Source organism: Festucalex cinctus, chromosome 11, assembly GCF_051991245.1.
Source record: "Festucalex cinctus isolate MCC-2025b chromosome 11, RoL_Fcin_1.0, whole genome shotgun sequence".
In the NCBI taxonomy this organism is placed as follows: Eukaryota; Metazoa; Chordata; class Actinopteri; order Syngnathiformes; family Syngnathidae; genus Festucalex; species Festucalex cinctus.
The window spans coordinates 23,952,512-23,979,999 of NC_135421.1; the positions used below are offsets into that span (position 1 = coordinate 23,952,512).

Below are 27,488 nucleotides of genomic sequence, written 5' to 3' on the forward strand. Positions count from 1 at the left end.
AAATAAAAACAATTGTAGCGACCGATCTCTGGATTTTGTATAAACATTCCTCTCTTTACCCTTGACATCACATTGCCCGAATAAAAAAAACGTTTTTCAAAACATAAACGTAACTCGGAACATTAGTTTCCCTTCTTGTCTTGCCCGGATAAGTTTGGAGACGGACTCGCCTGTGTAGCAGCCGTAGCTGCAAGGGCCTTGAATAAAATGTCGCCTCTGTCAGGACCAGAGCGCTCTGGTTGTTTGAAAATATTGAATTTGATGTCGAAAGTGGACCTACTTTCACTGAGTGACACTATTACCAATAAGATGATTGTCGTGGAGGATGTTACAGGTAAATGTCTTCTCTGTGGTAGTTTTTCGCAAGGCAGTTGTTTAGTTACCACGTCACATTTCAGTGTAGCATAACGTCAACATACTATTTATTTATTTATTTATTTATTTATTTATTTATTTATTTATAAAGAGGCCAAAGAGACAATCCTGTCCTTCACTAAAAATGGAGAGGAGCTTCTGAAAAGGAAGAAGGTTCACCGAGACATCATATTTAAGTACCTGGCTAAAGAGGGGGTGGTGATGCCCCCAAATAGTGAGAAACACCAGTTAGTGAAGAGGACGCTGGAGCTCTGGTCAAGTGCGGAGGTAGGGACATAATGAAATATTTGGACGACCCAATACAAACATATTTGTGTAGCTTTCTGTGTCTTGATGTACTACGTCTTGTGCATATTTGTGGCATACTTTTGTTGAAATGCCCCAAAGCAACAAGAATTACCCGTAATCTTTTTTTTTTTTTTTTTTCAAATGCGAATTTAGTTTGCATACTATGATGCCTTCTTATGTGGGGAAAGGTGAGCCTTTTCAGCCGTTTACTAACTATTGGAAAAGCAGTAAAACACATACAGAAAGACATGAGTGACTGACAGCAACAGTTCATGCCCAGACAATTACATGCAGCCATGATAATGCATTTTTTTAATGTTCACAATGTGTTTACTAAGTTTAAAGCATGTGGGAGGCATTAACAGTTGTCCGCTGTACATTTACTTCCTTGTGATGCCGTGAAGGTGGTGGTTGAAGAACACGTTCCAGGAGCGACAGATGACATCAAACAGAGACTAGTGCCAAACACAGACATGGAGATGGCAGATGTGAAGGCTGACATTGGCTGTGACACTTTCATGCTGGGACAGCAGTTTTGTAGTTGGTTCTTCCAGCTGTTGAACAGTCAAAACCCGTCATTGGGGCAGCAAGCTCAAGACTGGGGACCGCAGCACTTCTGGCCAGATGCAAAACTCCGCCTTGTTGCCAGGTATTATTGTCAAAGACTGACATACACTTACTGGCCATAAACTGAGATTTGTTTATACACTAGCCGTGGCTCAGATCAATTCTTTCTTTATTCTTTTCATCTTTTTTTTTTCTTGAGTTGCTGGCAAAAAATAGATGCATAAGTGCTACATACTTTGTAGTGGACCACCAAAAAGAGGCTAAGCACTTTTTGTAAGGTGTTTATTAAACAGACAATAATTTTGCATGGTAGCTTAATGTTAACGGACAATAACAAACACTGTAGACGGGCTAATGAAATTAGCATTAATATTGCAGTAGTTATAAACCTTTAAATGAATTGTATTCAAACACAAATGGTAGCAACACATTCAGAAAAGCATATATTCATTGTGTTCTGCCAAAAAACCCCGACTAGCTTTGTTTTATCATTAAATCTACATGTAGTACATCTGTATGTATTTATACTGCCCCCTGGTGGCCAAGGCGTGAACTCCAGAATTAGCGCTGTATTACAAAGTTGTATTTGTCTTCCCTCAGAGCCGGCAGTGATCAATTAGAGGAGTTCCTGGGTGCCGAACTAGTCAGCTGTCGTTTCCTGGCCTTGACCAAGGAGGAGCATCTCCATTTCAGCCCCAACCTGGAGCCGCACGGTCTCAAGGTGCTGTCTTCCGCACACGGCCTGGTTCTGGTGGCCGTTGCCGGAACCATCCACAGAGACAACACCTGCCTCGGCGTATTCGAGCAAATATTTGGACTCATTCGCTCGCCGCTGGATAACAACACCTGGAAGATCAAGTTTGTCAACATGAAGATCCGAGGGCAGGATGCTCTGGCCGGAGCACAGACGACTGCACCAGCCTTGACTTACAACGCCAGTGAACTGCAGACGCTCTGTACTTTATGACAATTTAAGACTTATATTATATCATGTTTTCATTTTACACACCAAGGAGGTTGACTGACAACTCTGTTGTATTCATGAACCTAATTGACAACGGTATATTGGATTTCCCAATTCTTATTTTCTGTTAATTTTATTTTACATTAGTGACTATGGAAAATATGTAAAAATTGAAAGAAACATATTGTATTCATTCTTTGGATTTCAAAACCGTTAAGCTGAAATTAAAGGAATCTTTTCCAGAGCCGTACTGTCACGACTCACCACCAACGTCATCTAGTTTTTCCTATAACGTGATGTTCTCCATTGATTCCATGACATGCGGTACATGGCTGGACTTCTGATAATGTTGGATGCTATTGGAATCTCATCACTTCACTGAGCCTAGCCAAGGAATGTGGACACAAAACTGTTGATACCCCCCCCAAAAGGGAAAGGAAACACGATTATCACGAAAAGAAGTTGCAGGCAGATTGGAGAAAAAAATGGCCTGAACAAAAATCACCCATGTTATTGCACAACCTTTTCAGGGAATCAAGTCATACGATCTTTGTAATACAATGAAACTTTTAGCATGTCTCAACAGGTATTTTTTTGCCAATGCTTTATCAGGGAAGTTTTCCCAAAAGGTGTATTGTATTTTTGCCTGTAACTAGCATACAAACCAGGCAGATTGTTATAGTAGTCAAATGACATCCATTTTTTTAAATAAAAAACAAATTCTTACAAATCAAATAACAAATTCCAACGCTTTCCAATGAACGCAGGAGCTTCCTTTCACTTTCCTTTCACTTTCCTTTCAGACTGCATTTTGACTTGTGACGTAATTGTGAGATTGGAATTGACCATTTGCATGAAACATAGTGAAGACACTCATTTATGATAGGATATTTTTATTTTCAATGTAGCTGTACGGATTATAGGTCACACTGATGGTAGAAACAAGTTTTACAATTAGTTTGTATCACAAAACCAGTTTCTAAAGTGTTATTCCCACGTTGGCCTGTAGATGGGGGTGTAGCTCTTCCTGTGTGTTTCCTCGTCCCGGCTGCGCCTCCTTCCTTTGCACCGAAGCCAGTTTGAGTGAATCAGCCGTTCGGTTGGCTGTAATCTCGTCTGTGACCGCCGGCTCGCTCACGCACTCACTCTGCCGTCCGCCATGGCGACCGCAGAAAGTCTCTTCTCCGGTCCGAGCAGCACCTAAAAAAAAAAAAAAAAAAGTCACCTGGACTCCGTGACCGTGTTCCTTTGACCCACCGCGGACGCCCATGTAATCCACTCCGCTGGGGGATCCAAAGGTGTGGAATTAAGAAAAGACGCATTTACAAAGGGGGAAAACTGGTAAGATTTCGAGCTCGTCAAGTCTCGTGTGCTCTTGAAGTGATCCAACTTGTTTGAGGAGATTAGGGTTAAGTCTTACGTGCTTGTTCCGTCATCCTGTGGCTTTCGTGGGAGACACTTGAGGGAAATCTTCACTATTATAAACGAACCTTAGCTTTTTTTGCAGTGCATTAATGCATTTTTAGTGGATTTGCGCAGAAGGCTGCGGCCGCGTCGCTTTTTTTTTTTTTTTTTAGACGCTGTAACATGCACGGAAATACACGTTTACGCGTAATCTAGTTTACGCTGTCTGACCAGGTGAGTGTAGTTCACATTGCACATGATGCATGCAAACATGCTGCGCTTTGCACCAGACTGCTCTATTAACCTACATTACAAAACCGGACCAGTGAATTCCTTCATTCAATTCCACTGTATCCCTGCAGAGGCTTTAAATTGCATAATCGGCTGACTGTAAAGACATCTTGCTGGTGTTGCTTGGCTACTCTCTCAGTGATAGATTTCCGATTGACAAAAAAAAAAATCCCAGTGGGAATTTGTCACGCTCCAACCACACCCCGGTGTGAGTGAAAGATGCTGCTGTGGTTCGAGCTTTGGCACAGCTGGCAGTTTCGGTGCAGAGGGGCCTGTGGCCATCCAGCTGTCACTAAAGCATTCCAGCTGTGCGGTGTTGACCCTCACTGAGGAGCCCTTGTGTGTTGCCCCTGCACACAGAAGAACCACTGTTCCAGGCCAGGAGCGTCTATAAGCCAGTTGCTTTTTTTTTTTTCTTTTTTTTTTTTTAACAACTCCATGTTACACATTAGTGGGGAATTTCAAGCAAGCATGTTCAAAGACAGGGTCATTTTCTGTGCAAAACACTTCCACGGGTTCCGGCTTTTTCATGCAGGGCCACTTTGCTTTATGACACCAGGCAACAAGGTGCCGGTGTACAATGACAAACTGTTCAGGTCTGCATATAGTGACCTATTCAGAGGAAGTCATTGGCCTTGACTCATGACCAGGTGATTCATTTAGTGGCATGGGAGGGTGTGAGCGTGTGTCACACTTCCTCAGCACTCCTTTTCGCCAGTGTTGATATGAAATGTTTGTTTGCATTGAAAGTGTGTCCAGGTTTTAAAGGTCACTAAATACATGAGCAGCAGTAGACATTTGCCAGTGCAGTAATTCTATTCTATTTTCTAATGCCAGATGCCACAGGTAGAAAATGGTTGTTTATTATGCACCAGGGTAGACTCTGGTTCTTGCTCAAAGTCAGTTGGGTTGACCTAAACAGGATAAGTGGTGTGATTGATGATGTCATGAATACTGTTTCATGAGTGCACAGAATCATGCATTCAAGAGTTTTTAGTTGAGGATAAATCTCTAAATTAGCATACTTGCGGTTCAGCTTCGCAAAGTTACATATTGGATCATGTCATAACCCAGAACAAATGTTTTGAGCAAATTATCCAAATGTTGCAACTTAGTAATCATTAGTTCAAACATGACAATTTACTGGTACTCACTTGCGCAACCAAAACAGGAACAAAGATCCTGGATGAGCCACCATTTTGTCATTTTGTCATTTTGTCAATGGCCATGACAAATGAACGGGAGGTGTCCACGTTGCAAAATAACTCAAATAATTACAATTAAAAATATGAAAACAGAAAACTACAGGTATGGTGTGTCTTGCCTGAAATATTAATATACACGTGGGTGTTTGAAATAGTGCACCTTTCATCTCACTAACAAAGAAAACTAAATAAATGCATGTGATGCGCTCGGCTGAATTGCATTATCCACTTTGGGCCCTAAATGTTTGGCAGCGGCGGTTGAGCGGCTGCCCACGCTCGTGGGTGCAGAACCCGGATGCACTAGCCGGCGAGGTCTCAGGATGACATCAGCCCGATGGAATGTGAACTCAGGAGAGAATCGAGCATGGCATGAGGGGGTTTTGCGGGCATCGTGAAACACGTTTTAAAGGGATGTCAACACCCCCCCGCCCTCCCAAAATATTAACAATAGTATGTTCTTTGCACCCCCATTATTCTAAATATAATATTCTGGTTAATATTGCGTTAGCAGAATAGGAGTTAAGCAGCTTTTATCAATCTCAGAAGGCGACCATTTTGCCACTTGCTGTCGAGTGAAAATAACATGACAGTTGCTCAGGTAATAACCAATCATAGCTCAGCTTCAGAACAAAAAGGGTGAACTTGCTTGAGTCCTCGTGGCAAAATGGCCGCCCCCAGATATGGATGAAAACGGCTGGATTTTGCTGCATAACTCATTTTCCACAAATGTAATATGAATCAAAATGTCGTGTTTAAGCTAATGAGGTCACATATAACTTATTGTCAAGAAATGTTAGTTTGACTTCACCTTTAAATCATTGAATTGTATCTTAAATAGTCTTTCCAATAATAATATGTTATGACAATATGTTTTATGCAGCCCCATTAGTCTAAATATGGCATTCTGGTTAATACTGTATTGCGTTAGTGAAACATGAGTTGCAGCAAAATTTTTAGCCATCTCAGGGGGCGGCCATTTTGTCGCTTGCTGTCGACTGAAGATGACATCAATGTTGCTCAGGTCTCAGGTAACAACTAATCACAGCGCAGCTTCAGAAAACAGGTGGCCTGTGATTGGTCGTTGCCTGAGCACTGAGCAACTGTGATGTCATCTTTAGTCGACAGTAAGTGACAAAATGGCCGCCCCCCCGAGATGGATAAAAATGGCTGGATTTTGCTTTATAACTCATATTCTACAAATGTAATATTAATCAGAATGTCATGTTCAGACTAGTGAGGTCGCTTAAAGCATATCATTGTCAAGAAATGTTTAAGGTTGACTTCCCTTTTAAAAAACATAATGATGGATTGTCCTCAACTAAACTGTTAAAAGGAGACAAGTTCAGACTCCACTCTCTTTAAGTTTGATTTTGACGTAAAATATAGATACTCACGGGAATGTGTCTTACTGATTTACTAGTATTTACAATACCCTTGACACCAACTATATTTCTGTATCTTTTTATGTCAAGCCTCCCAAATCAATATTGTTTTTAATGACTCTCAGATGTTGGCGCTGCAGCCTCGTAATTTCAATGTCAAATCAAATTACCACAGTCTGATTTGTGCCTTGAAATCAGGATCATGCCTAACATTTCTTCCCACTAATCGCTTGTCCCACAGGCGACCATTAGCAGTCTGTGTGAATCCAGCTTTTGTCATTACTGTGTTAATGTGAACAAAGGGGCGGGGTTCTTCGGATCATTGCATACCTGCGTCAGCCCTGATGCCGTCGGTGACGTCTGTGCAGGGCGGGCAGTGAGCAGCGCAGGGCGACATGGCAGATCCCGACCCGGAGCCCGTGACGTCGAGAGCAGGGCACCGTCTCGGGGCCCCGGAGACTCTTGGCATCAGTACGCTCGACCCGGCGCACAGACCCCCGGCCATGCCCGCCGGTAGGCATGTCACCGTCAGGGTCCATATGCTGGATGACACAGAGGAGCTCTTTGATGTCTCGGTGAGTTTCCAAAACATTTTCCTGTTTTTATTGGTTCGAAGAGTCTGGTAACTGGTTGGCATGGAAACAGCATGCAGTTAATGTTTTCAATTCATTAATGAAACGGGAGGGATCTTATTACTGTGTACATGTCATGGTTCATCCATTAGATTGTCTCAAACGGTTTCTGCCGACTACCTCCTACATATTCAAGTGCCCCATCTACTTGGCATTCAGGAAGTGAGGTTTTGCCAACGCACTCTTGTGGAAAATCATGTTGTTCATGTTGATGTTGATTAGCTATGGATTGACAGTTGCATAAGTAAATATAAAGGAGAGGGTTTGCCGAAAGTAGATGCTTCTACAGTGTGGGTGATGCAAGCTGAAGCACAGCCTTTTAACTCATTGACTGCCATTGACGGAAAAAGACGTCAAATAAGGCATTTTTGCTGGGCTGGCAGTGAATGTGTTAAACACAATGTGCCAATATATTTTGTGATTATATTGCAGCATCCTTTTTTTCCTTTTTTCTTTTTTAAGGCAAATTTTGCTTAAAAATCTGTCAATTTTGGTTACATCTCATCTTAACTCATTGACTGCCATTGACGGAAAAAGACGTCAAATAAGGCATTTTTGCTGGGCTGGCAGTGAATGTGTTAAATGAAGATGCCGATTGATTGTTTTGTGGTGCGTGTGACCTAAGATGTGTTCAGATTCAGATCTGGGTTGACACGAACTGCATTTTACTCGGTTACATCTACACAAGTAACATTTTGGATATATTGTGCTTTTAATGCAACATCCTTTTACTTGAATGTTTTTGTAAGGAAGTGTTCAGAGCTGTCAAGATTAATCGATGAGCAAAATGAATCAGATTAGTCGATTCATCCATTGAATAATCGATAGATTAATCGATTCTAAGAATATTCGAGAGTGACAGCACTAGAATTGTTATGCAGCACAAATATGCCAACCAACACCAAATGAGGAAACACACAAAAAAGAAAAGAAAAAAAGAACAAACAACCAGGAGGAACTCCCAAAATTATCAGTCCATTAATCCTGATCATTGTGTAACTTTTGTTGGCAGAGACAGAGAAGAAAAGTTTCAAAGTTTAAACTAGCACAATTATCACATGGAACTTGTGGACATCTTGTTATTCTTCTCATTACTGAAAAATATCACACCGGAGACTAGCAATAGTAGGGATAGTAATTAAAGCATGGTGATGTGTAAAATGTTTTACATAATTAATGGCTTGAAATGGAAATAAGCCACTTACCGCTAAAAATAGCCCTAATCAAATTGTGCCTCAAGATCACTCCTCCTCTTGTCAGCCAGTGTTTTTATTCCCCAAACCTTATACAATTTAAATTCTCGTCCAGCATCGTCGTTTTTGTCCAGAAATGCAGAGTAATGCGTTAACGGTTATGGCGTTAGCTTGCTGTTGACCTGAATAAATCTTTTGTCACAGCGCTTCGGAAGCAAATAGAAGCTTTATTCAGTCAATTTAACTCACATTATGTCCTAAAAAATTCATTCGGCCCAATCTTGTTTTGCCTGGAGGCGTCTTCACACCGAATACAAACACGTTCTCCAAACTTTACTGTGATTACCTGCTGACTCTCTTCTAGGACAGAGAGTCTTATTAAAACAAATTTGAGTTTCTTCTCACCCAAGACTCTGTGGCCTTTTTTTCACCATAGCTGAAGACACCTCAGTAAGGTTCAAAGGTCCTTTTTTCTTCATTGTTCTCCGGCGGCCCCCAGGAGACGCACACCTCAGACTTTAAGAAGTGCTGCTCGACAACATAATTTGTTAATTATTAATGGCATTTTTAATCGAGTAACTGAGCGGTGCCAGGCCTGCGCGCATGATTTTATATTCTGGGTGACTGAAGGTATAAGGTCTAACCTCTTTTGCTGTAAATGATACCAAAAGCTTGCAGTTGTTTTTTCCCCAAGCAGTTCAAAGAGGCAGGTTTCCAGCTGAGTGGGCAGGGTATCAGATGGTTGAGAGACAAAAGGGACCATTTCGTCATGTTGGGGGTCACATACCATACTGTGGCCTACTTAGCCTGCTGACTTGGACCACGTATGTAGATGGTAATGACGTTTGGCCACACAGACATGAATAACAGTGGAGTCGATGAGCCAAATCGGGTCTGGATGAGAATAAAGTTTAGGTTGCAAAAAAGGGTAGTTTTTCCTCAATGTGAATGATGAAAGTGAAAAATTTGGTACGGATTCACTTGTGTTTTAGATTTGGTCATAGTCTGCACTCTACTGATTGCACTACTTGTTTGTTCTTCAAAAAGTGCTTTTCTCAAATGGACTATTTTTGCTTGTAGAGACTTCAAACCAAAACCACTCAGACTCATCAGTGTTTGCTCAAGGCATTTTCAAAGTTGCATGTGCAGAGTGTGATAAAATGGGGGAGGGGATGGGATGCTGAAATGCTTTCAGGCCACATTTCTTGGGAAAATGTTGGGACTCATGATGCCATTGACATCAGTAACTAATGCAGTAGCAGCTATTAGAAACTAGAAAATCATAATTCTCTACAGTGTCTGTAAAATAGGTTCTGCTCCTCTACTTCTTATTTAACCATAATGAGCCAATGTGTGCCTGACCTTTGCTTTGCACATTCGAGCCTGGGTATAGTCGGTGTGGAAAGTAAGGCTTCATCTATTGGCATTTCCATGTACTGTGAAAATTGATTTTGTGCCATCACAGTCTTAATGTGTCACTTTTGTTTCTGCAATTACCACCTAAAGCAACAGTGGTTGGCCTGGAATCCGCCATACATTGACATAGGGCTGTGTACATGGCAGGTGCTTTGCGGAGGATGTTGATAATCTCACTATCTTGTCATTAAAGATTTTAAACGCCTCCTCTTGCTGCCTTTGTTTGTATTCTGTTGATGTTATCAGAGGATAATCCATCATTATAGTCTATAATACTCTAATCTGTCTATAGAGGCTTGAGAAAACAAACCAGAAGATTGTGTTGCCCTACGAGGGGCGCAATACATGGCTTTACTGTATATGGTGTGAAGTAGCCAAATCAGAATTTTCCCATTCAAGTCATTTCGTGTCGTAACATAGTGTGGACTGAAGGATTTTGTCTGCCCTATTTACGTACATAGGTGAAAGCTACATACAAGCTACATTCGTGCGGACTCCCAAAAGTAGTTATGAGAATATTTGGTTGGCAAACGCCGTACTGTCCCAGCAACAGGAATATTTGACCTGCTAACGCCATGCTAGCAACAAACGAAAGGTCTGGTGTCCAAGTTTGAAAACTCCCCTAAGACACAAACAATCTTAGCACTAACTAGAATGAGGCTAGTTGATGGATTTAATACCGGACCTTAAAAAAATGGAAGGGAGTTTCAAATTTAGATGCCATGGACCTAACAGACGAACTACCTGAGCACTAGCTAGGATGACGCTAGTAGATGGATTTGATATGGAACCAAGGAGGAAAAAAACATCCTTTGTTATGCCATTGGCCAGGGTACGGCGTGCGATCCTGGTTAAAGTAAGTTATTTTAAACTATTATCATGTGTTGATATGCTGCGTCCTTGTGGTCTCCAGTACGTTTTTTGCTTTGTAAACACACTATACAATACAGTACAGATACCATTTACTATTTTGACCAAACTGGATTTTTTTATTGTTTGTTTGTTTGTTTATTTGTTTGTTTTTTGTAGAATTTGAGTAACTCATTGAAGTTACCGTAATTAGGTCATTTTGTGGCTATTGCCAAAATGAATAGCGAACTGATTAACTGGGATGAAATCACCATACTTCAATTCACAATTGCTCTTGACTGGTGACCGGCCTAGGATGTCGTCGGCCTTTCACTGGTCAACAGGAAAGGCCTCACCTTGATTCATATTAAGTAGCATAGAATACAGATGAATGTCATCTGTCATTGAAGATCTGCACTTCACCACTGGCTTACCAATCATTCTGCATCTAATGCTGGAAGACAGCCACCAAATTCCCATCCCCACAAGCATGCTTGACCGCATGGAACTGAACAGAGACCATCCATGCCAGCAGAGGACTGTAAAGGAAGGGCCCATATGGATTTCAGTAGGAATCTCAAGAGTGCTTATCGAGCCACCATACTGTCACCCTTTCACTGGGATGGTACCCAATTAGCGCAGTTGCAGTGTGCCTTGTTACCAGTTGAATAGTGATGAGGACCTTACTACATCATGAAGGGCTTCTTTCAACTCCCTCCTCAGTATGCTTGTCCCTTGACTCACTGAGCTAAGTGTGTGTATTCTTTGGCTGCTGCCAACTGGGGAGCAGAGACTATATAGTGAACCCATAGCAAAAATTGATGCTACGTCCCAAAAAGGTCTTAAATTGCCTGTAACTGCCACAAGATTGTGGCGAAGCAATTTTCTCTATTAGACGAGGCTACGGCCTGATTAAATGAAGCCCTCTTCACTTGAAGATAGTTTACTTGGCAAAGCAAAACAATGGTGCCTTTTCGTTGTTCCGTGTCCACACTCGTGTCTCAAATCATCTTTAGACATTGAAATAAATAAGCACATGGTACTTGTGTATTAATACAATTAAGTAGAATGTAAAGAATTAAACAGTTTTTGCGTCATTTTACGCTGTAATTCTATTCATTGCACTGCTCCTTCTGGTGTGTCCGCCTTGGCCAATAGGAGGCAGTAAAATATCCGAAAAATAGTACTTCTTCTACGACCAGTGGAAGTGACTTAGAAAAATACTGTAATTTTTCATACAGGATTTGGAATACATGCGAGTATTGTTATAATATCAGTCCAAATTTGTTGCTGCGCTGTGTTATAAAACAGTTGAACGTGACTATCAATGCTAACTGTTAGCATCCCAGTGACATAAGATCAGGACCAATTCATAAAGCATCGGGGGTGGTTACTGCGCTTGTTTCCACCCTATTACCTGCCGAATTCATGCATGTTAGGTTCATTGAAGACTTTAAATTGCTTGTCATTTGACTACAATATATGAAATACAAGTAACGTGCCTTGTAAGTTGTATTTGGCTGGCAACTGTTGAGCTAGGCTAGGTTTCAGCTCACGATAAATGTTTGATATGTAGTTATTCAGTATAACCCCTAGTTTTCAATTCTGAACTTCATACTCCCTCATACATGCTGCCTTATTATTTCAGACTACCAAACGGTCTCAGTAGCTCATGTTTCACGTGGTGTATTTTTAAGTATGACATGTTGACTTGGAGAAACGGCTGAGCTCAGATTTGGGGGTTGGGGGCGAATGTTTCTTTTTCTTGTCATGGAGCGGCGGGCTAAATCCTTTTAAACCTGGTCGCCATGGTTGGGTTGCAGTCTGCTTCTCCTCGCTTACATTGCTCAAGGCGTAGAAGTGGCACAGTGATTTAGTCACAGTGGACATGATTTGGGAGAAGATGTTTTTCTTTGGGTGTAAGAGAATTTGATTGGCTGGTGCAGTCTTTGAGGAGCAGTGGGAAGCGGCCATTAACCCAACTCCCTTTTGTACCATGTTAGAGTTTTCAAAAGCCATTAGTGTTTTCTCTCCATTCTCCAATATGACTCATCCACTATTAATGGTATTTTTTTCAGTACCTGAATGCAGATGGTTGGTTTCAGGTTGATTGAGTCAGACTGCAGTGATGATTGAAACTACAAGGCTGGTTTAAATCTAAGGAGATGGTGATAAACTTCCCAACCAGCTGAGTGGGCTTGTCTTTAATGAGGAATGCAAATGAAGGAACGGTGCAAGTGTACTGATAAATGGCCTCCCTTTTATTACATCCCCCACCCACCCCCAACCCCCATGTCAACCAACAAAATGATTGCATCCCCATCAGGGAGACATCAAGAGAATTTTGATACGGCAATAATGCTGGGAATTGCCACTTACCCAGGTATCGTTTCCACATCCATCTATTCACTGAATATATATATTTTTTATTTGTTCACACTTTGGGGAGTCTTAAAATAGATGTTTCTTGCTCCTGTTCTTTTCCCAGCAGGACAGCTTCTCGCTGCTTTTAAGCCGTTGTCTTATTCTTTTTTTTTTTTTTTTTTTTAGAAACACAGTCAGTAACATTCTGTGAATGGCTTTAGAGTCCCTCTGTGAGCATACAGTATATCACAATTAAATGCAAGCTGAATCTTTGAAAGGTTACACGGAATCAGGCGGCCTGTGTGTGGGTTGCCATGGCTACAACAGAGGTGGGTGAGGAGCGTCAGTCGAGAGAGTCTTCCACTGATATGCAAGTAGTCGTGGTGGTGGGGGCTGAGGGATGTGCATTGGGGTGATGGGGGTTCCACGCAGAGACTCGATGTGCTAGCATGGGGATACCCGGCCACACAACAATTAAGGATAACAGATTCCATAACAGGACTCGTCTCCGGTGTCACTTTTATTGAAGGCACTGCTGTCAGCTGTCATCGCCGTGACTACGTATGTCCCCTGGAACGTGCGACTGAAATGCTATCATATTCTCCGCAATTTCCACCTTGTACTGTATAATGTGTCACAATGGCAGCTGTTTATAGATGATGGCTTTTGTATTAGAGTGAGGCTTTTCTGACATCTATTATCTATGTTTTTTGCATCCTATGAAATAATGTATGTGTGTGTGTGTGTGTGTGTGTGTGTGTGTGTGTGTGTGTGTGTGTGTGTGTGTGTGTGTGTGTGTGTGTGTGTGTGAAAATATGAATGAGTTATATCCATAGTCTGCTTCTGAAAATGGATTCCAGGTTCCATAGTCTATAGTTCCATTTCCAGTCTTTCACAATAAGTGACTGGCCACTTCCAATTTAGTAGTTCAAAAATCATCAAAATAGACTCTTCCTATTAACTATTTGCAATAAAAATAAAAAAACTAAATAAACACGTAATAAGCACATTCTACTTACACGTTGCCAAGGTACTCAACACGCAGACTGGCTAACGATTAGCCAGCCACTAAGATGAGTTCACAACTGTACGCTTTCATTTGCTGACTCCCACATCACTCACCAGGGCAAGAAGCCCCGCCTTTCATCGTTATGCTTTTAAAGTCATGGTTGCTACAATGTATAGAATGTAAGAATGGGAACCCCAGGTGGGCAAAAGTAATCCTTGCACATCATATGCATATTTTGTTGTGGTATTGTTGTTTAATAATATCAAATCTGTTTGTATCCTATAACTTAAATACTTGATTCTGAATATATACTATAGCTAAAGCTCAACAAAAAGCCACCTTACAAATGTAACTCCCACATTTGACACAACTGTAAAAAGTATGGAAAAACACTTTACTCACATGATCTATAAAGTCATGCTTGCCTTTTTCTCATAGCTGGAAATTGACATTCTGCACTCGGGGGAGCCGGCTTATCTTGCCCTCCCTCATATCCTGGCAGTGTAATTCCGTCGCACAGGGCAGGAGCCACTGAAGATGAGTGAGTGTGGGAATAGAGTGATGGCTGATGAGAATACTAAGATGCTGGAATGTTGGGAACAATTGCTATAGGTGGTGTGGAGATTAATCACGATACGTGATTTTAATACTCAGAGAGTAGCTCATTTAATGAACAGACAAATGCATCAACTGATATCGAAACAAATTGCTGTGTTACTTATTATTAGGAGTGCAATCACATTCATACCAAGCTGTTTTCATATGCAGGTTTGTTTTAGTTTAATAAGGAGCATCACAAAAATTGAACTAGTCAACAAATATTACCAGCAATATGCTTTAAAACCATAAAAAATTGTTTGCAACACCGTGTAAAGTGGTGTGGGAAAAAACTCAATGATTTGGCCTTTAAAGCAGAGTATTTAAAGAGCACCCAGGCACTAATGAAACATTTCTATAGCACGTTTGTTTTGTATACTGTGCACGCTTTGGGGGCGGCCTGCCGAGTATTATAAATCTCTCATGTTGTTCCTATGGTAACCATGCATGGCTGTACCTTTTGTGGAACATCCTTTATGATCCAGTTGACTCTACGGGCTTATGTTTACCAAGAAACCCCCATTGTGACATGCGCCAAAGTGGATGCCATGACATTTTTCCCCAACCCGTTCATGCATTATTCCATTGAACCTTCTTCGCCTTTGAGGAATCTCTCTGATCCGTTCATTAAGCTCTTCAACTGCGGAACGGTCTGCCATTAGACTCGGTAGCAGCGGGGTCGTATTTGGCGGGTGTGGCTGACTCCTCCCGGCCCCAGTTGTCTGTGATCTTGTCCTGCTCTCATATAAAGGCTAAAAGCCTTCTGGGATTGGACGTGAGCCGCGGCACGACCCCCTTTAATAAATTATGAATTTCTCATTGAGATTCAGGTTGATAATTAACACGTCTGAACTGAACAGTGCAACATTATTCTGATCTTGTAGTGCCTGTTGTACCCGGGAGCACTGACTGCACCTTTCTTGTCCTTGTATTCTGGAAATGTCGTTACTTGTTAGACACGCATGACATTTTCTGCTTGTTTAAAGCTACAGTAAGGACTAGGGCTGTACATAAGTCCCTGGTTGCAGGACACGTGTATAGAAATATTTAGCTAGCTAATGAGCATTCAACTATGAAGAAGTCAGTCAATTAAAGCCCATTTCGACAGTCTATCAACGCATTTGTCTACTTTGCTCTTGGTTTCTCTCGCCAGAGCAACAAACGAAGGGAGTTTGCCATCTTGTTTAGTGACGAACTCTCCCGCTAGCTTAGCGGTAGCTAGGATGACGCTAGTACAAAAGAAACATGATGGATTTATTTGATAAAAATGCGCAAAAACCCACCTTGGGTTCTACCGTTGGCCAGGATAGGGTGAGGTGGTCAAAGTAAGCCATTTTAAACTTAAAAACTGTTAAAAAAAAAAATAATAATCTGTAGGTTGAAGCAGCTGCCACAATGCGCCAATGTACTCTCCGGGTCAATAGGTGAATGTGAGGACAAGTTCTGTGTTACCCAACTTACAAGTTTTTCAAGTTAAAAGCTGTCATTTCACTAATTTTTTGTTTGTGTTGCAAGCTAAAATGTAAATGACATGCTAGCTTCAGAAACGCCATCAAGGAAATACAATTAAATTGACTTACAAGCTTGGTTATAGAAGAAATTAAACTCTTAAGTCAAACTGTCGCATTTTCAACACCTTATGGGCTCATTTTAGTGTGCGACAAAGCATGATAGTTCTGACTGATCCACCAACCGCAACAGCCCGTCGTCCTTGGTTGCCATGGCAATGACACAAGTTTGCACTTTTCCTTATTAGAAGCCAGCGCACCATCCACTCAAGCTGTTATTTTAAGGTCATGACACATTGTTTCTTTAAGCCGTGATCAAAACTGAAATGCTGTCAGTCTGCGGTAATCCCCAAATGTATTTTATTGACATGTATCAGAAATTCTTTCATTTCTTTACCTGGACACCTGAGTCCTGCCATGGGCTTTGCTGGAATTGAATCTGGGGCTCTCTCGGGGAAAAATGAAGGCTACATGTGAGTGGGAAGGTGGATGAGGAAAATTTTGAGGCGAGGTAAAACCTCACACACACAATAGTGATTGTTTTTCCTGAATGTGACAAATAAAGAAAACCGGTAGCTGCAGCTGCGGTATTACAGTGCGAACGGTTGTGTAGCGCACCTCACAGGATAGCCAAGTAGTGGTTTCTTCTGTCCTGCAGCAAGAGTGCAGCTAAGCTCAGATTCTCTCTACTTTTTTTTTTTTTTTTTTTGTCAATCAAACCTCTTTGGCAGTCTTTAAGCTGCCCTCATCCAACTGTTGAATGCTAAAATGAGGAAGTCCAGCTCAAAGAATCAAAGCACGGTCAATCGGGGGCATCCGGGCAATGATCCTTAATAGATCTTAGCGGATTTGTCCAATCGGAGTGTCGTGTCTGTGAGCCTAAGAGCAGTCGAGCTGCCTGTTTAATTTACACACCCCTGCTCGACCATTCAACACTTGAGTGCAGATTTGTATTTTTATGATTTATTTTAGGAGTCATTTGATCAAAATCCAAACTAAAGTTTTGCTGACGTTACTGCGGTCCCGAATGTCGAAACTTGTAACAGTATCTCACATGCATTTGATTAGTGAAACCACACTCAAATGACTACAACATAAGAGTGGTGATTATACTGCACAATTTAACGTGAAACATGCGCCTGCAATTAAGAAGAGCACGTTGTTGTTGTTTTTTTGCATACCAGTTGGAAACTTTCTGAAGAATTCGTGTAGGGTTGGAATAAGGGATGAGCAATTTAGAAATGTAATCTGATTGTGATAATTTTCCCCCTCAATATTGCAATGGTGATATAATAATGTGATTATTTCTCACCCCATTTATTTTTTTAACACACACAAGCAATTGATTAATCTGTATTACAAATAATAAATCATAAATATTTTCGTTTACACTACCAAAAAAAAATAAAAGAGGCAAATAAACCATACATACATACATACATACATATGAGTTTATCTACTTCAATTACAGTCGTTAACATAGTTAACACTAAGAACAGGAAGTCCACTTATGCACCATCCATTGTAATGATAAACTCCTGTACATGATTATTTCTAGTAAAATAATAAACACATTGTTTAATTAGCAGCCTTAATCAATGCTGACCATTATCGTATTTGTGAAGGCAAAATCTTTGGCCCAGCCCTTTTATTGGATCTCTTGCAGGTGTGGCTGATACAAGTCAGATCATAAAGGAAGCAGTCATTTAGCTATGAATTATTTACAGGACTGTTTTGACTGTTATGGATGCTCAGTGCACCTGCATGGCTCCGTGGGGACAGATAATGATGGCCAGTGGTTATTTAAGAACATACTTTTATACTGCATTACATTTCCTCTTGAAGCAGTCCACTCAAATACAATGTCTAAAATGCAACTTTAAATGCATTTCTACTGGGGATGGGCATAATAATCGGTTAATTGGTTGAGTGGGTTTGATTAAGTAATTGTATTTCGAAGATATTAAGGCACAATTGAGTGCCCCAGGAAGAAAATGGTGATGTCAGCTACCTTGAGCTTTAATGATCCTGTACAATATCAAATTGTTCAGTACAATACGGTATAGGGACCACTTGTAGCGATAATCCGTGTATAATTTCCTTCTTTTTTTTTTATGGTCAAAAATTTATTAATGAAATGCTGATAAACATTCAATACAGTATACATTTTTCATAAATGATTGGATTAACTGGAATTTTTTATTTTTATTTTTTTGCAAATATATTTTATTGAAAGGAATTGTACGACATGAAACAGGGAAACGACACACTCCACTTTCCTTTTTTCAATAACAAAAGAATTTTTAAAAAATGAATACAATCAAATCACCACAAGCCAACCAATGCTGCATACTGTTGCGTTACCAAGGAGACCGGGTTTTAAAAGTGATCCAGCTTCACGAGACTGAAATCCATTTGCGTCCAAAGCGAAACACTTCAGGTTGCACTTCTTCAAAGCAGAGACACTTGTCGCCCTGCTTCATCTATTGTTGATCCGTTGTTGAATTAGTCAGGAGGATTGCTTCTTCCTGAGAGTAACCCTAAACCTCAGCGTGGCCAAGCATGCGTCCGCTGTGCGTGCTTGTAGCGCTATCATAGCCCAGCTAGTCGGCTTAACCTCTCAGCCAGTGATTTTGTGCCTGAGAATACTCAAAATAGGATGTGGTCTAAGCATCCTTTGTACTTTATCCTCCAAAATCCATGCATGTGGTCACAGTAATTGCATCATTATGTCACGCAGGGATACAAATTGCACCCAACGCCCAGGAATAAATACAACAGAGGCATTTTACTCAGAAGAATATTAGGTCAAATTAAGCACATTTCCTGTCGCTCCAAATGAGTTCAAATTTGTTCCCCCTCATTTATTAGGAGCCACAATTCTTTCAACGTTGCTATGGTGACAGTGGGGTCTTGCTGTTTCAGTGGAGAAATGTTGTCATCACCAGGACCGAAATCCTTCCAGGAAGTGGCGGCCTTCCGACATGCAGCAACAGCTGCTGGCCTTACATTTGCCGTCACCATTTCCCATCGACAGCAATGTAATGTGAAGTCCCGCCACTTCTGTGGAAAATTAGCCTTATCCTCTCAGCACGGGGTGGCCTCAGCCCATACTTTTTCAATGTAGGTCTTTGACCAACAAGTGCTCTTTGTGTCAGTAGTGATTTGCTCCGAAAAAAATATCCCAAATAGTCAGTTTCATAATGTCTGATTTCACCCAGTAGATGTAAAAAAAAACATTGTCCAAAAGTTTATGATTTACAGATGATAACCGCTTCTGCAGGGCCTCCATGAGGCTGACACATGTGCTCACCACACATTTTCATTCCCTGTCTACACCTAGCCAATGCTGTTGCCAGGCAACAAGGCTGCCATAAGGCTGCTCATCGTTTCATCTTAACATTTTACTCTGACTTTGGCAAGTCATCTGAGGTATTGAGCAATGTAAAAGCAACTAAAATCACATATATTTACATGGATAGCAATGTGGCGTTTTGGTTAGCCTGCCACCAATCTCCCTTTCTGGTCTGTCTGAGTTTTCATATTTTCCCTGTGTTCGTCGTTTTTGGTTGCAAAGTGGTAGAAAATTTCTGGAAAGTGAATTCCCATAGGAAGTTTAGGAATTATTCCTTTTGGGAAATTGTCAATGTGAATTATAGGAATTACTTATTACTTTAGCTAATGCTAAATGCTCTCTTGTTCAACAGTGTATAAACAAGTTAATACACTCACCATTATCCAACACTTTTTTGCTTGGTCCCGGCAGCTATTGGAAGCTGGTTGTGCCATTTACCGTGTGCCACTCCCGCATTGTAACAGTGGAAATATGCCGCAAGAAAAGCTTGCCTTGACTGTCTGGTCAGAAACAGCTTTATTAGGCTAGTAGAACTACATTTTCCATTATGGACACTGCAGGAAGTAGTATTAGTACTAATAGTAGTAGTAGTAGTAGTAGTAGTAGTATTTCTGGTATATGATAACACGCTTGCTAGTGATTAGATACAGATGAGAATGTGAAAGTAAATATGAAGGAATTTAAGAGTTACATTCCCTTATAATTGGTTTATTGTATGAATCGCTGTGACAACTGTGTAATTTACATAGCGTACAAATAGCAAAAAAAAAAAACGCGGGATGTTGGGACAGAACCTGCGTAATAGTGGGACAAAACATTTGGGTTGGCGAAATCCACCACTCAAAATGGGACTGCCGCTCTCAAATCTGGATGTCTGGTCACCCCAAGCATGCTCTCCCCCTCTTGATGGTAAACTGATAGAGGCTAATCCTAAACAGATTAAAATGTTGCATAGGATCTTATTGATGTTTGGCCTCCAAGTGAGAGTTAATCCATGTTTCTACCAAACCTGGAAGTTAAATTCAGTTTGCTTTGTAGTTTTTTTTTGCATTCCTGTTGTCAAATGTGAAAGCTTCGTAGCTACAGATTCTGCTACTTCTTTACCCTACATTTGTGATCCAGTTCAATGTGTCAGCTCACGAGCACTTCGCAACGTTACAGTAACTCCAGAGAGTGCATCACAGGCCAGAGAGCCTCTGGATTTGCCACTCTGCAAGGCTAAATCGTTTAAGGCTAATCTCGAAGAGGCCAACTGATTGGCCTCTCCTGGAGAGCAGCATGTGCCACTGTCATTATTTATTACTGGTGGAGATTAAGGTTAAAAGCAGGAACATGCAACAGGGAAAGCCGCAACAGAGAATCTGATTGTTCGAGCTTCAATCGTCTCATCCATCCCCTTGTTGGAACAGGTGGATGTAGCTAGTTAGCAGTAAAACAGCTGAAGGAGACTTTTATTAATTCAGTAGCAGGCAGCGCTCTCTGCCAAGGCTAGCTAGAGTTTTGTTTTAATTGGTCTCAAAATATTGCGTTAGTATTTGAAGGTCAGGCAGGTTTTTGAGGGAGAAAACTTTTTTGTGTGTGTGGCTTGTTTCAAACTCATCACGCCTCCTTGTCCCTGACCTTGAGGTGCTTGTCGCTCCTTTCCACTCAATTAATCTCGTGATTAGCCCGTTGATTGCCATTATTCTCACACTTCTATTTTTCATCTGTATTCCGAACTTCATCTTCACACACGGTTCTCATCAAGTCGCTTTTATTTCTAGGAGTTTTAATCAAAGAAGGTTTAATGAAGCCATTTAAATTGGGCATTTAAATGCATTTCCTTATTTTACAATGGGGAAATTAACGATCAATTAATCGATTCTTTGTTCTTCTTTGAATTGTATTTTATTTGAGCAGATTGGGTGACTTTTACCCAAGGGTGACTCAGCAGATCAGATTGAAGATTGTATTTGGGTGGACAGTTGAAGCTGGTTGGCATTTTGGACAGTTTTGTTGTGTATTCTTCTTCTTCTTGTTCTTCTTGTTCTTCTTGTTCTTCTTGTTCTTCTTCTTCTTCTTCTTCTTCTTTGGTATCAAAATGTATATTCCTTTTCACCACCGCGATACAGATAACCTGGTAACCCATTTCTTGGTCACGTTTACTCATCAGGTAGTTTTTACCTCGGGATCTTGACCCAATGTGCTGGGTCAAATTCTCAACCCAATGCATTGGGTATAAGTAATCATTGGCTCAGTCCCTTATTGACCCAACACTGTGTTAGCTACTTCACGCAATTTGGGTTGCTTTTAACCCAACAGTTTTGAATAGTCCCATCGGAATTGTCTGTGCGGTCTTGATCTTCAAAATTCGGCAAACCCCGCGAATGCCACATGTACGTTTACCACATTTCATTCACTCGCCCAGTCTGCCTTTATTTACTGTTCCTAAATGCGAAGTGAAGCATCCACCCTGTGAGTGATGTTAATCCCTTGCAGGGATGGGGTTCGCTGCGGTGACCAAACAGCAGGGGGTACAGAATTTGCCGCATTCTGAAAAAGGATTCGGGCAGATGAAAGAGAGAGGTCAATTGTTTTGGTCGTTCCAGCCGCCTTAAAAACTCCTTCTGCCCTCATGCTTACGCTAATGAGTTAGGCACAGTTAACCTCAGCAATGAAAACATTTAGTGGCTTCTCACATCAGTGCACAGCTTTTTTTTTGGTGAGCATACCAAAGAGCCTCCCTTTCCTTTCTACTTGAGCAGCCAGTCAGTCAGTACATATGCACACCCACAACTGTTGGATCTCCCTGATCTATGACGCTATAGCCAACAGCGGGAGGTCCCTGCACAAAGCTCTGGCCTATTATTTAAGCTCAAAGGATACTACAGAATGCTCACTTGATTATAATTCTTCAAGCAAAATCAATATGTTTGTAGCAGTTTAAGGATCTTCGTAAGCTGGTGGTGGTCGTTGAGGATGGTGGCAAAACCCCCCTATTGAATCCCTGGGACTTTATTTTCACGGTTGTCCTCTCGGGACCTTAAGGCAGCACTCCCGTGACGGGATGATTCTTGACAGCTGTGGCAACCCAGTCGCCGTTATTTCTTCAATATTTTTCCTGTGCAGCTCAGTTAGATGGTTTTCCAAGCAATGTCCTCATTTGGATACTCTCCCATCGGCCCAGTTTTGCCTTCCCATTAGGATACGTGTTGTAACGCTGTCGATGTCGAGAGCGCACACCACAAACATATATGACCGGGCGTCCATACGTGCCGGGAGAGAGAGAGTGTGTGATTATCAGCAGGTTTGCACCCCTCCATTCTCCGCCTGTCGGCTTGCTGCTTGTAGTCAAGCCACCCGGGGAACCTCGGCCGAGCATGACCTGAATCGCAATGAGCTCTCACTGCCACTGACCTCTCTGTCCTACTCCTCCCTTACCGTGTGAGTATACCTAGGCCTGCACATCCATTCATACAGCACAGGCCAGGACACCACTGTGCGGAGATGCCGCTTATATGATACGGTAAATAACCGGGCTACCGCTGAGCCCATGGGAAATGGAGGCAGGAAGTTCGTGTAGGTTTCACATATGTTTCCTATAAAAGCACTACGGTGTGGGAATGAATCTTCCTGCTACTGGAAGCTCTTCTGTAATCTGAGCCCAACCCTGCGAGTGCAAACACGACGGTTCATTCAATCGTATCCAGAATCGTTTGCGGCGCCGGTGGTGGCACTGCATCCTCAACGTTTTTACTCCTGCTGCACCCCGCCAATTCACATCCCTGTCTTTAAATCACTGTCATCCTAGACCTTCAGCCTCTTATGATGCTCCTCACTGGTCCAAGCCACCCACTGTGTGACGGATATGCCGTTATTCCTTCAATTAGAACCAAGCCAGAAAGGCCACCCAAATGTTGGAAACACAATTTCAAGTCCGGTTTTTAAATCCCAGCCTATACTCTGTCTGACAATGGCTAAGCAGCTGGCTCAAATGCCATCATTTACTCCTGTAGTGCCCTGTGACAAGCTTCTCTTTGTTCCCCCTGAAGCCTACGGGCATTGGCAGTGTGTTTACCACCCCTGCCACACACACACCCTTGTAGTATTGGGGGGGGGGGGGGGGGGGGGGGTATCTTTGGGGAAATCCCTGCCAGGGCTGGCACATCATGGGTGAACTGGACCATGCCAACATCTCCTGAAGGGGAAAAGCAAAGCAGCAGGAAATACAGTATGATATACCTGACCTTTCATGGTTATTTGCTAGAATAAGCTTAGTAAAGGTGGGGGTGTTTGGGTCAGTTATTTTGCTTGTTGTTTGCCTTGCAGTGTGAGCCCAAATGGACGTGTGTGCGCAGACATTGCTGTCATCTTTGTTTAGACATCCTCTGTCAACTGGGGAGGGGGCATGCAGAGGTCAGTGTAGTGGTGCGAGCATGATTTCAAGTGGTGATACACATGTAAACAGAAACAGCACCCTTATGTCAAGACCTAATGAGCCCTGACACCCCTTACATGCTCCCCACCCTTCACCAAATAAGCATGTGGAGGCTAACTTGGGTGTTCAGTAAAAATGAAATACAATTGTAATGTTATTTTTAAAACAGCACCCCGAAGTGCCCGTGAGTATTATGATGTATCATGTTTATATGCATTGCTCAAATGTTTGCATTCAAATATACAGTATCTGTTTCTTAAAGGGTTTTGACACAGCAACATCAATGTCATTAGTTAGCCAGTCTGGGGCGTTGGAATTGTTTGTCGGCATCAAGCTAAACTAGCTGTTGTAAAGCAAAGGTATGTGGTTGGAAATTATTTTTTGTTTGGCATGAAACCTCCTTTTGTTATTCACTCTGCCCAGCTTTACTTATGAATCATTTATTTACTGTAATCCCTCCACACACTGTTTTTACCTTTTGTTCGTTAATGTATGGATTTTTATAACAATTTGATATGAGGGGTGTACCAGAATTCGCTACCAACTTCTCAAGCCGCACAGGAATCACAACAACTGAGTTCACCAAGAATTGTGGGATGGAACTTGTAATGTTCGGCCTTCAAGTTGGTCCAAATTTTTTGACTTGGAAGAGTAGACTTTCAAACCCAAAGAACAAATCACAAAGTGTGTCGAATCTCCTGGCTGTACAGACCATGGCGACCCATGATAAACCTGATGGGGAAGTGAGCATTCAGCCCTTAATGAACAAAAATAGCAAATCAAATCTTCAACATTCTGCCAAGCACTGATAACTTGCGAGATTTGATCTTGCATGATGGTAAAGGTAGCATTCGTGTGAAGAGTGAATGGACCTACAATCTTGGCAAGTCATACCATAACATGCAGTTATTTGAATTCCCATACATTATAGACCTAGCAAAATTTGAGGGAAAAAAATTCATGATAAATATGTAATTTATTACTAGGGAGTTTATTTTTTAATCACCCATAGAACTTTATAGCCAATACCATTAATACTGCTGCATTTAGACGTGAGACTGAATGCTGTGTTAGTGCAGGCATGCCCGCCATCACACACTGAGTGACGCACTCTTCCAAGCAGCCCTCTCTGACGATGTCAAATGCTGCAGTGTGGAGTGGTTGCACCGTCTCCCAAGTGCAACAGCTGCATTTAATCAGCCCCCCCCCCCCCCCCCCCCCCCCCCCCCCAAATCTAATCGGCCCGCAGCCTCACGCATCCCGGCTCAGATGCTGCTTTATTTTCTAGTGACAGCAGATTTACAAGGCAGGATATGAGTGCTTCAGTCTGACAAAAGCACCGTTTAAATTTGATTGTTCTCACCTCTGGTCCTTTTGTGTTCTGATATTGAAATTTAAGTTGCTCAAAATGAAAACTGGGACATCAATGACTACGCACATACTGTCGAGCAGATGTCTGTAGTTTATTTCAAACTTGATGGCCAAATGTAAAAATGTGCATAAGATGGAAAAAAACTAAAATTGCTGCTACGTACTGAAGATAATAGATTCAAATAATCTCATGGAACCAATTTAGATTGTATATGTTGTGCTTATGATAACATTTAAGCCGTCACCGTCAGAGAAGGCCTTGCTGACAATTAGTCACCTAAATTGATTTCTACCACAGACTGTGTCAAACAAGCCCGGTTGGTTGGGAATAAATCCGCCTACAAGTGCTGACGTGCCAGTGTGTGGCACACCTGCAAGCACTAAGACTACAGACACTCACTGGCATCCTGACAGTGAGTGATGGCAGGTGGCTGGCCCAGTGATTCATGCGCATGTAGCCCACTTGCCCACCGCTTCTTTGACATCTGCGAGTCACAGCGTTAAAAAGTCATTGTGTTGTGCTTTCCCAAGCCTTTGCTCAGACATATAATTATTTCTTCGACACACTTTGCTTGCAGCAGTCTGTCTGGAAACACAACAGATTTCTGCCAAGAGACTGTTTAGGCTATACTCCTCCAGTCCTTATCATCATATGGTAGCAGCTGGTTGTCGCCCTTGGCGGTGGAGAGCGATAGTAGGGCAACAGTAGGGCGAGCCGGTCGCTGTTCCGAAGTGCTTACTAAGTGGAGCGGATGCCGCACCCCCGGCAACACATGATAACGTTGACGACGAAATGTCGGCTTAATAACTACGTTCAGTTCAATTACAGAAAGAGCACATTTTTTAAGCGAATAGCCGAGGTTTGGTTCCAATCCATCAATCCATTTTCCATGGGGGGCAAAAAAACAAAACGAGGTGAATTCGGAAATAGAGAACCCTGCATATGGCGGTTTTCTGTAGTTTAAATAGTTTCTGTAAACAAATGGTTTGTATTTAATGAAAAAAATTGGAAGAAAAGATCAGCTTTGAACGCTTGTTTCTATGCCAGTTTCAAATTAAGCATGTTTAATGTTTCACAATTAATTGGAACGCTGTGTGATGTACGTCTTGTTCTTCAGGTCACAATTAGTTGAGAATGACTCAACAAAGTCCATGCAGCCAAGTAGTGCTCGTCTGTTTTTTCTGTTTATTCAAGACATGATTAATCTGCGATCAATTCCACACAATCATCAGTTTCCACTGCAGAATGCTCTCTCTGTTTGTACACCGTGTTATCGACAGGGTGTGGAGAGGTTTGTGAAGGCAGAGAGGAACGTAGGGGTTTTAGGGGAAGATTACAGATTTGGGCGTGGAAGTGTAGCTTTTTACACTAAGCTGATGGAGCTCTTGTTTTAAATTGATGGAGCATTAAAATGAACAGAGCACAATCCCCGCAAGACATCAGACTTCGTTGAGCTGTTAGAAGGGATTTTCTTTTTCTAGCAACTGTCTGTCTCAAGGTGTAAAATTAGAGGAGACTCTGCATTCCCTCACACAAAAGTAGATCATTAGCCGAGTCAGGGGGATCTTCACTCATGCTGTGCTTGTGCAAACCAGTCACGAGTTAGCAACCAGTGTCCGGCAATCCAAAATGCTGCTGCGGCGTCCCACGAGAGGTGTGTTTACCTCACCGCCATAGAAGTGTTACTGTCCATATTCGCCGTATTCGTGCGCCATCACAGTGGAAGCAACCACACGGAAAGTTTGTAATAAAACTGCAGGTCACTTGTTTAGCAATAGGCAGGGAAGTTGGCCTTGTAGTGGCGCTTTTGTGAATGGGGTGGAGTTATGGAGGAGTTTGGACTTGTTCTCTGCTTGGTGTCATTAACCTCCAGGGGTTTGACTTGTCCCCAAAGTGGAATTCTCCTTTGTTTCTGGGTGTTCCTTTTGTATTGTGGGTTTACAGCAGGGCACTTAAGTCTAGTAACAGTGTTGGAACATCTAGTTGGCTGAGATACAAGATAATGTATTATTCTATAAATTTGGCTTAACTACACTGAAGGATGTTGTTGATTTGGGTAAACTGTGGGCTTGTGAAGCCCTTCGAGACTCTTGTGATTCAGGGCGACTGCATAAATAAACCTGACTTGAAGGCAACTCACCAGAGAATTGTAGCTAGTCGCTAAGCCACAACAAAATGACAAATGTAGCTAAAATACATCAAACTACTACAATTTAATTGAATCTCTTAAAAAGATGTTCAATTAAAGCATATTTTTCATACTCCCATTAAACATTGTGTACTTAAAAAAAATCTATAGA

At 41.8% G+C, this 27,488-nt stretch overlaps 2 protein-coding genes across 5 annotated transcripts in view; both read left to right on the forward strand.

Moving 5' to 3' along the window:
- The first annotated feature begins 133 nt into the window (after positions 1 to 133).
- Positions 134 to 2,464, forward strand: c11h3orf38 (chromosome 11 C3orf38 homolog). 2 transcript variants are annotated; one of them, XM_077536812.1, is made up of 4 exons: positions 134 to 334; positions 467 to 642; positions 1,068 to 1,312; positions 1,831 to 2,464. In XM_077536812.1, the coding sequence occupies exons 1-4, from the start codon at positions 208 to 210 to the stop codon at positions 2,195 to 2,197; spliced, it is 915 nt and encodes a 304-aa protein (XP_077392938.1). In that variant the 5' UTR covers positions 134 to 207; the 3' UTR covers positions 2,198 to 2,464. The 2 variants fall into 2 exon arrangements, with proteins under 2 accessions (XP_077392938.1, XP_077392939.1); XM_077536813.1 differs by having other exon boundaries at positions 135 to 334; positions 1,840 to 2,464.
- Positions 2,465 to 3,213: 749 nt separating this feature from the next.
- The window catches only part of LOC144030235 (FERM, ARHGEF and pleckstrin domain-containing protein 1-like), a 47,235-nt gene continuing 22,960 nt past the window's right edge, over positions 3,214 to 27,488 (forward strand). Inside the window, exons 1-2 of one of the 3 annotated variants that reach the window (XM_077536357.1) lie at positions 3,214 to 3,535; positions 6,845 to 7,051. In XM_077536357.1, the coding sequence (XP_077392483.1) occupies positions 6,872 to 7,051 (180 nt within the window). In that variant the 5' untranslated portion in view covers positions 3,214 to 3,535; positions 6,845 to 6,871. The remainder of the gene's footprint in view (positions 3,536 to 6,844; positions 7,052 to 27,488) is intronic. The other 2 variants (XM_077536356.1, XM_077536354.1) reach the window with 2 other exon arrangements.

Coding starts and splice junctions, on each gene's coding strand:
- c11h3orf38 (XM_077536812.1), top strand. CDS start 208: ATGTCGCCTCTGTCAGGACCAGAGCGCTCTGGTTGTTTGAAAATATTG. Junction 335..466: donor TGTCGTGGAGGATGTTACAG/GTAAATGTCTTC, acceptor TTATTTATAAAG/AGGCCAAAGAGACAATCCTG. Junction 1,313..1,830: donor AAACTCCGCCTTGTTGCCAG/GTATTATTGTCA, acceptor GTCTTCCCTCAG/AGCCGGCAGTGATCAATTAG.